This window comes from Callionymus lyra, chromosome 8 (genome assembly GCF_982586985.1).
Source record: "Callionymus lyra chromosome 8, fCalLyr1.hap1.1, whole genome shotgun sequence".
Lineage (NCBI taxonomy): Eukaryota > Metazoa > Chordata > Actinopteri > Syngnathiformes > Callionymidae > Callionymus > Callionymus lyra.
In genome coordinates this window covers 976,045-986,154 of record NC_141825.1, presented here as the reverse complement: position 1 = coordinate 986,154, position 10,110 = coordinate 976,045, and the positions used below count along the sequence as shown (strand labels likewise).

The 10,110-nt window shown below is 37.9% G+C and overlaps 1 protein-coding gene across 1 annotated transcript; it reads right to left on the bottom strand.

The window, feature by feature from the left end:
• Positions 1-1,360: 1,360 nt before the first annotated feature.
• Positions 1,361-9,892, bottom strand: iqub (IQ motif and ubiquitin domain containing). Its single transcript, XM_087797149.1, has 11 exons — positions 9,819-9,892; positions 7,651-7,818; positions 7,267-7,442; positions 5,543-5,698; positions 4,964-5,174; positions 4,710-4,885; positions 3,757-3,927; positions 3,500-3,676; positions 3,187-3,435; positions 2,841-3,026; positions 1,361-2,180 (listed from the first exon to the last, which is right to left on the bottom strand). Exons 1-11 carry the CDS (start codon positions 9,859-9,861, stop codon positions 1,983-1,985), a joined length of 1,911 nt encoding a protein of 636 aa, XP_087653275.1. The 5' UTR covers positions 9,862-9,892; the 3' UTR covers positions 1,361-1,982.
• Positions 9,893-10,110: the final 218 nt, after the last annotated feature.

Here is a 10,110-nt window from a genome sequence, read left to right as displayed (position 1 = left end):
TCATTTTCCCATCTTAATTTTAGTTCTTTGTGTATTCTCAACTGTTAAATTACTGAACAAAAGTTGCATTGTTGACACCCAACACCAATTTGTTTTGTACTTATCATTTTCACATCCTAGTAAAAAAGTGCAAGCTGGAAATTGGTAAAAGTTTGGGACCTTTTTTGGAAGCAGAGTGGCGTGAAAGTCAAATTATTACATTCTGCTTCCATGACTAAAGACCCACTGACCTTTCTGCTTCTGCCTTAAAAAAATTCCAATCAAATGTCAAACCAGTCTTCTTCCGGAGAGAGGAAAAAGCATTCTGGTCCACACTTCAACTGAATATGTCAGGTGCTTCATTAAAGGGCTATGATCTTTAGTTTTTTTGGGGAAAAAAAGATATATTGAAGTATTAATTAGGGCTGTACGATATATTGAAAATATTGATGTCGCGATAATGGCACGTGCGATATGCATATCGAAAACATGTTTGTGATTAATCATTTATACATTTTTTTATATATATATATTTCATTAATCAATCAATCTGTCAAATCAAGCATTTCTTAAATCCGCACTTTGACCAACAATTGTTACGTTATTAAAGTAGTCGATTTGTTCTTCTATGTCTCATTGTTGTTTACGTCTCGGTCTGTCTGTGAGCTTGCTGGTCTGGTCAGTATATACACGGAAATAAGACTAACTTATGAGCGCTACACAAACACTAGTGATCCAGTCACTTATCTCTAGAAACCCCCTTTGCTAAAGCAACATATTGTTAATACTTTTCATCTCCTCTCAGTTGTTTTCTTATAAGATTGTGGAACTTCCAAAGAAGTGTAAAACTGTCCATCTTAGCCGTATGCTAATGAGCTAAGTTGTTAGCGTCAGGTCATTTATAAAATGTTTTGTGTGCGTGTACAAGGAGGTGGGATTTTATATTTATTGGGTCTTATTGTGACACGCCGGCGGCTCCTCTCTGATGTCACTCAGTTTCGTAGGACTAGCATCGGTTTCCCGCGAAACTGAGCGTTATAAGTGATATTTTTCTCCAATCGTGTCGGCAAAGAAGCGCGGAAATAAACAAAAGGGAAATATTGCATAATTTTCCTTCTCAACACCTGCGGACCTCCCCTACAGAACTCGCTCCTGCACTCGACTGCGGGCTACATTTTTAGGTAAAGGAAAAAATATTGAATAATATTGATATCGCACATATTTACAATATCGTGCAGCCCCAGTACTAATGTTAAATTGCAGTTCTCCTCAAAGTTGTCCGAGATCACAAGTCTATACCAACTCTTGCATACACACCAGATGGAGCTTCTTCATTTATTCTGCATTAGTTAATCATGCATATGAGAATAACAGTAACACACCTGCTACAAAATGTTAAAATATTCTACACAAAATAATTATTCTGATTTCTCCAGCCCACTAGAGCCTCACGGAACAGATCTTCAACCTCATTGATCAGCACATAAATCATTATTTACAATTCACAGCCAGGAACAGTAATGACAGTAGGAGAGCAATAAGCAGTGAAATAATGAAACAAAATGATCAGTCTGATGATTGATAAATATTTTTTTCAGTCGCTGTGACACCTTTGTTAACTATTCTACTGTTCCCATTTGACCAATAACCAAACTTCTCTGACCAACTGACCTATGGATAGTGACTCTTTACAGTTCAAGTATTAAGTCTTTGATATTACAAGAAATGTATTGTCATTTTGGGCAGAAATACAAAGTATGGCAGAAGTACTGTATTAGTCAAACAGAAAGAGCAAAGGGCTCAACACAGATAAACATAGTGTGCAGACTATAATGATAAGTAGTGTTTCATTGTGATGACCAGTCAACAAGACGGGTGCTCAAATGGAGAGTTGTGGTAAAAGAGAGCTTGGCTTTGTTGCCACTAAAAAAGACCAACATAAATTAGTAGGATGTAACGCAAGTCACACAAGTCAACACAGCAAACTCAAACTGGGTGTTTTTCTAATCAGGTGTGGGTGACGGCGTATCTGCAAGAGGCATGTCTGTTTCCATGGTGATTGGCATGATGACGAGCTGGTCGCTCATGCCGGCAGCCGCCTGAGACTCCATGTACTTGTTGAGGAGTGGGATATGCTTGAAGTGTCGACGGGCCATCACGTGCTTTTGTTCAATCCTGCGTATGAATGTCTCTGCGTACGCCTGAGCAAACACAAACATGACGTAGATTAAGTTTGAGGCAGAAGCAATCTCTACTTTTAAGCCTGACTGCATTAACACAACAAAAAATACTTTTGAAGGTGATTAAATATGTGTGGAAACCATTATGTCCTTCTTCAGGACCAGAAGAGGAAAGCAGATTTAAAAAATTATTGACACGGGAAGATAATACTATCCTTAAAATCCAATTGTTATTGCGGTTACACATAAAACAACTAGGCATTATTTTTTGTTTTTTTAACCAAACCATTTGTTTGTGTTTTTATAATCTAAATATTTAGCAATTCCAATAATATTGATTAACATTAACTCTGAGAAACTTTAAGTGAAACATTGCACATTTATTTTGACACTGTGAAGACCAACAAGTGCCCAGTGGATACCCATGTAGGAAATTAACTTTCAACTGTATCTGCAGAATTGCAGAATCTTTTCAATTTAGTTGTTACTTTAATTGTTTGTCTGTGTTTTGGCTTTGAGATTTGGACACTTATCATCACATTTTGTTTAAGTGTTACAATTTTAACAGCTTTTTTTTTACAATTTTTTTGTCATTTCTTACAAACTTTAAAACAAGCGTATGAGAGCTTAAAACATTGCATTAATACATTTCTGAATCAGAAGTAATAGTTTTATACAAACTTTGTGGATGTGTTCCACGTTCCAGTGAGCTGAAACCTCTTCTTTAGCAAGCAGGATGCAGTTCCAGGGGCTCCATTCAATCAATCGCTGCCAGCGGACAAACACCAGGTCTTGCAGGTCCCTGGAGGTCTGAAGCGCTGAGCAGGAGTCCCACAAGGCCTCCACCAGGTATCGCACGTCCTCGACCTGTTACCATAAACACCATAAGCTTTTATTTGCATGTCATTGCAACAAACAAACATGCAGCGCTAAGTCAAAGCTTGTCAAAAGCAGAAGGGTGATATAATATCTGTGAGGTTTTTTTTACCCCAAATTAAAGAGTAGAAAGAATGAAAGAAAGGGTTACCTGTAGCAGGAAGGGGATCTTCGACTCCTCATTGAGCATTAACTCATCAGCTCTGAGACGCTTGAGCATGTTTTTATAAACTGAGAGGTCTGGCCTTGATCTCCCGATGTAGCCTAACCTCGTACAGTCGCGACAATGGCGATTCTGACGGATGCTGGCCGACCAGCTGTAGTCAGCGGAGCGCAAATAACGATTGCAGCTGAGGCAGAGAAACACGTCGTTCTTGAGCTGGGCCGGGTCTTGAGGAACCTTAAAGTGTACACAAGATTTTTGTCAAGTAAGCAAACAAATTCAATTAAATATTGCAACTTACTTTAAGCAGCTGCGCCACCTCCGGGTTGAATGCTGGGATTTTAATGTACTGGAGGAAAAGAGTTGCGATCCTGGACCTGAGACCCTCCAATTTGACTGCCTTTATTCCTCGAGTGATCATGTCCACTTCCCTGTCAATCAGTTCCACAATGTCCCAGGTCAGCTGACACATGTGCTCCTACCAGAGGACACAATAAGTTAAGAACCCTAAGTTCAAAGGTGATTGTAAGCAAGTATTTCTGCCAACTAATTACTTACCTCTACTGTTTTTTTGAGTGTCATTAGGTCCAGAAGTCTCTGATCTTTGCTAACATCAGAGAGTGTAACATTGCTATATAGATCTCTTAACTCTCTGGCTCTGATAGTATTTGGTGTGTCCATCTCAATATAACGCCCATCGGCTCCTCGCCACTGATAAGGGGCTGCAGCCTACACACATTAAACACACAGCTTCAATTTTAATGTTTTGCCCAAATTTCCAGAAAGAATCAAGATAGGCAGCTATTGAGCATTTGCAATACAATGGCAAAATAAAAAAGTTTGCTGGAATTGCAGATTTGTTCTTCTTTGAAATCACAAATCATTAAATTCTCACTAATTGCAAGCCTTGCACAAATAATCATTACTTAGCAAAACTGTCAAGTCTACCTGTTCTAAAACAGCAAAACTACATTTTAAACATTCTCCAAACCAGCATCTATAACAGTTTGTAGTATTTGAGGGAGTAGTCTCACTAATCTGACTGGTGACTCAATAAAAATTCACTTAAAACTTTTAAACTATTCATACACAAAACAACCTAAAGTTTAGACCACAACATTTATCTCCACCTTCTAACTGTTTGTTAGACATCCAAACACAGAAAATGGCCATAAGAACTTTTTGGGTAGTTCACAACAAATGCCACAAGCGACAATATAAGACGATGTTGACGCTCAATGAGTGCTTGTACTATAGAGAGATGCGATACGTTTGTAGATACAACGTTTAGTACGAATCCTGAAGTTTACAAATCTAAGCTAGTTGGACAATTTGCAACAGATTTCTTTTATCATAGTTTTAGTTTTATCATAGAAGCACAAGTTGAGTCGCCAAAGTTACTTGTGTTGTGAACTCACCATTAGAACTCGTGAGCAACTTAAAATCGGAATTTAAATTGATCTTTTTTGTGGCTACAGCCTTTTTCTTGAATAAATAAAGCAAAAAAAGACCTTGTTCAAGAAGTTCCTGACGGCTCTTTTGTTGTTTTTGTTTTGAGCTGCTATCTGATGCCAACCAATTGTTTTGATATATTCCGTCTCCTGCTCCAGCAGTGAGCACAGTGCTGCTTTCCTCTCTGCTCCTCGCATGGTGGAGTTGATCCTCTGTTCCCCCTCAAACCTCCACTCTGAATCACAAACGTATGCACTTGGTTTCAGCGTCATTAAATACAACTGGCCGTTGGTGGAAAAAGTAAGGCACTCACTCTCCAGAGCATTGTACAGCAGGTTTAAATCCTCCTTCGTCTGTGGGTCCATCCAGCGACGTCTACGGTCCTCCTGCTCCACCTCCTTCTCTTGTAGTCTCCTCTGCTCCTGCATGTCCAGCCAGGCCAGGCGTATGTTCCGCTGCCTCCTCAGACGCTCCACAGCCTGGGTGGAAAGCCAACGCCGAGCATAGGACTGTAAACAGATGACCTGAGGACAGCAGGAAAACAAGATTACATTCTTAATAATTCTAAGAAATAACAGTTCATGTTAATCTGTGTGCCTGGCAACACACAAGCAGCATACTAAACACTGTATTCTGATGCACAACACAAGAACCTGTGAACCTGGAAAGAAAGATCTCATCGACAGAATGGTCTCTGAGGGAGAAAGGATGTGAAAAAGTATATTCTGAAGTGGCAGGGTCAACTACCACTTTGAGTTCACTATCAAGTGATGGTTCACCCTCCCCCTTGAGACACAATGATAATTATGTCACTGCTTGAGTTATTATGACTGAACAAGAAAACAAGGTAAATCAAGGTAAAATAAGAATGTTTTGGAAGTGCTTCACCTACAGCCCTAAGTCTTCGGTTGTGATACTCCTCAGCAGTCAGGTAAGGTCCAGGGCTGATGAGTCTGTCTTCACGACCTGGGATGTAGCAGCCGATGCCTGTTATCTGTGTCGAAACACTGACTGGGCATTGGTCGCACTGAGTCCTCACTTCCACGGTCTATGATGGAAGAGGAAAGTAAAGGTGAAACATGTACAGCAAGTCCATTATCCTAATAAGTGTCTTCTTATTGCACTAAACAAGCTTAACTCTATTTTCATTGTTGCATGTATTGAACGTGTAAAACTTTAGTTGATAAAACTGATTCACAGACTGGCTCTTAACATTTTACATCATGCTGACAGACCCTGGGTTGGACAGAAAAAAGGAAAGTGTAATGTTTAATAATAACCTTGGAAAGACAAGCTAGTCACATTTAACAGAAAATGTGATTCATTGCAGCCAATGTCAGTAGCTAAGTCAAAGTCAAAAATCATGATCATGCACACTTTTGACTTATCATGCTTTTATAAGTTGGTGATATACTGCCTACTTCTTTTAAACCTTGAGGTGAATAAACACATAATATGATTTATTATTATTATTTATAATGTGTATATGTGCACAAAACTCACCAGAAACTATTGCAACAGTTTGTTTTCATGTCTTAACAAGAAGGAGCTGTCTCGCCTGCAGTTGATTCAGAACTCTGCAGCGAGAATTCTGACCCGCTCAAGTAGAAGAACTCACATTTCTCCGATCCTTAAAACTCTTTACTGGCTTCCAGTTTTTTTCAGGATCAACTTTAAAATTCTGGTTCTTACTTTCAGAGCTATTCATGGTCAGGCTCCTCCTTACATCAGTGATCTGATCCAGCCTTTCACCCCAGCTCGGTCTCTGAGGTCTGTGGATCAGAATCTACTGATGGTTCCTCGCACACGGTTCAGGACCAGAGGAGAGAAATTCTTCCAGACTGTTGCTCCTAAGCTTTGGAACGATCTTCCTCTCTCTTTGCGCTTGATGGAGTCTACTGACTCCTTCAAGAAACATCTTAAGACATTTTTATTTGTTGAGGCTTTTCCTTGATTTTCTGGAACTCCTGTTGTGTTATCAGTATTATCTTGACCTTTTAAGTATATATTTTATTAAGTATTGTTTTGATTGTTTAAGAGCTTTGTGACCCTGGTCTGAAAAAGCGCTCTATAAATATAATTTACTTACTTACTTACTTACAAACACACACATTTAAATGGGTAATTTGCACAATAGGATAATGAAACACAAAATATTAAGGGATGACTTACATAAACATTTGAAAACTCAATACATTGAAGAGCGTCCGATGTGATTTGTTTTTATAAACAGTTGATATATATTTCGCTCCAAAATAGATATTGGTATCATCTGTCATGTATAAAGCAATGGAAAGTGTTCTGCTTAACATCAACAGAATAATCAGGCTGATGTAAACTAAACATCCTGTCTGATAGGTACACACATGTAACCCTATGTTGTTTGGATCATGACTCATGTCATTCATTCAGTAATTACTTTGTTTCCTGTGCAAGATTCATGTTCTGCCTCATGAGGAATCAAGGAATCTCCACACACACACACGCACACCTTCACACACACATGCACTATATTCATTTTTGTTCCTGTGTTATTTATGTTTTGATAGGTATCCGTCCTAACCCCCCAGGCTTGTTTAGCTTCCAATTTTGAATTCAAATTACAACCTGTTATACCTGCGTGTCACGTCTGAAGACATCCACGTTCTTATCCGGTCTCTTTTTAGGTACAGTCTGGATCCCAGCATGGTGGTATACTGCCCCTGTCAGTCGGTGTCTGTAGCCTCCCTTGAAAGGCTTCTGCTGTTGAACACGCTCAATCTCCACCACCACATCCTTTTCCGTACCATCATCTACAATAGAGGGACGGAAAGATGAATTGAAAGTGTACATATTGAGAAAAATGAAGATGTATGAGAATAACTCTGTTGAATGTTTGAACACAAATTCAAAGGTTACAATCGTATTCCTTATTTTACAAATGTAAATTACATTCCTGAATCTCCAATGCTTTAGTGTTATTTGTCATGAATGGTGAAAATGAAAGACTGCGCCTCTAACCATTTTGGACTCTGACTGTGATCACGTCAGGCATGTTGTACGGCTCCCGAGGTTGAGCTGGGATAAGAGGGTGGGCGTCAGGGTCCACAGAGCTCATTTCCATCGGTGTGGAGCTGTTGGGTAGGACACCGAGGGCCATGAGACTCTGCTCTTCCTCCACCACATTGCCTACATTTCATAGAGAAAAAAACGAGTGATATTTAACAACTCCAGCCACTTTTTACATTGTAATATAGCTATTCCAATGTTATTTTGTCCTTCTTTGAGGTTTCTAGTAAAAAGCTCTAAAGAAGCATTCACAAGTACTCAAGTAAGTTTAGCAAATATAATACGTTCTTTGAAAGAGCCTTGCACTTCTGTCTTCATAAAAATAAAAAAAACACATTACACATTTAAGCGGAGAGAATACTAGACACAACGATGGGATAGACAAAAGTCAAAGGTATCTATTATACATGAATACAATACAATAAAATTAAACTATTGTTCAGCTTCTTTCAGCAGCTTGTGAACTAGTGTTTACTCTGTTATGTTTCATGTTCTACTTTTATTTTGTTTTTATTTTGTTCTCTCACTTCCTGTTCTCTCCTTTCACAATTCCTCGATTTGACTACGGCACATCATAGACATATATACATAGACGCCGCATGTATACAGTGCGGCCATCTTGGTACGGTGCCACTCGCTCCTGCAGTGCATTTCGTCTATAGAGGAATGATGTGTTTACACAATAAAAGTAGTCATAAATCGCTCATTTCTCACGCTTTTTTCACAGGGTTTGTTTATCAAACCTCAGACCAGATAGACAGACATTATTTTAAATATTTATATTACTATAAAAAAAACATTTTGAATATGATGAGCAATCAACCTGAGTCCATACCACCTGTGTGCCAGATGTCCTGTGCTGGTTTTGTAGTTGTTCTCTGGTCTTTCTCTTTGGATATTCATGTTAAGTTGTATTGTGTACCACTGAGGTGCTTTAGTTTTTAATTTTTTAATTTTTTTATTAGAGTTTTACCTCAGTGTTTTGTTGTTGTTTTGTTTTCAAGTTTCCTATTTTTCTCTTTTTTCCCTGTTTATTTCTGCATTTCATGGATGTTTTCTTTTTTTTATCTTTTATGATTGTATTGATTAAACTCATATATTTAATTGTTATTTGTTTAATTGGTATTTTGTCTGCTGAAATAGTTGGATTGACATTGGAGTTATTATGGAGAAGTATGTAAGTAAGTAATATTTATAGAGCGTTTTCTAGACCAGGGTCACAAAGTGCTTTAACAATTAAAACAATACCCAATAAAATATATGCTTGAAAGGTCAAGGCACCACCGAGACAAACACAGGAGTCTCAGAGAATCAAGAAAAGCCTGCACGAATTAAAGTGTCTTAAGATGTTTCTTGAAGGAGTCAGTAGAATCTCCTGTGTTTGTCTTATGTGGCTTGGCCTTTTAAAGTATATAGTTTTAACCGTGTATTGTTTTTTATTGTTAAAGAATAAGGCGCTTTGGAAATAACCATTACTTGATTAACTACTTACACTACACAGGCTCCACTGGACTCAGATTTCAGGAGATTCAACATTATCAGTGACATTTATATTCTCTTTAGAAACCATTAGAGAACATCGTCCTTACATTTTTTTCACAGTATAAAGATAAGTTTTTCTGTCAGTATTATTTGAGGTGCAAAATATTGTCAGATGTCTTGAATGAGAGGCTGTGCTGAAAATCAGTGATTCAGATACGACTATTTTAAATACAATTTAAAATATCTATACTTCCTCAAAGTGACAATGGTATATTAAAATATAATCTTGTCAGTTACACTAGTTTGCAGTATATTTATGATATGAATACAAAATGTATGTTTTGCATACATCTAAATATATTAACCATTTTTAACTGATCACACAATACTTCTGCCCCTTTTTCATACTTTATATATAATATATAATATAATACTTTCTATTCAAAATAAAATACTAACAAGTATACCATTTGTTTTAATTCAGAAACTTTTTTTTAAAGCTTTTGCTGTCCACGTGATGACTTGGCAGTCTGTGTGTTTTTAACAGAAAGCAAAATGTTTAACTCAGATTCCCTCGTTGAACTCTAAAAACATTTAAAATAAAAACTATATATTGTATTTTATCAGGCAGACCTGACCTCCATCCTCAAGCACAATCTGAGAGCTCCGTCCATCTTCCATACATCCAACCAGCCACGTCTCAGGCAGTAGATTAATGCAGACCCTTATTCTCCATGAGTAGACGTCTGGTCAGTAATATGTGCGTCAGTGTAATGAGTCCACTACATTTATGACTTTGATGTTTGAGACCGGTGACTTTAATGGGTCGTCCAAACCATGGCTTTCATGTTTTAAATGAGGATGACCTTTATGATTTTAACTTCCGTGTCTGGAGATAGTGTCCAGCTCAGATGGACACAAGCTCTTGAT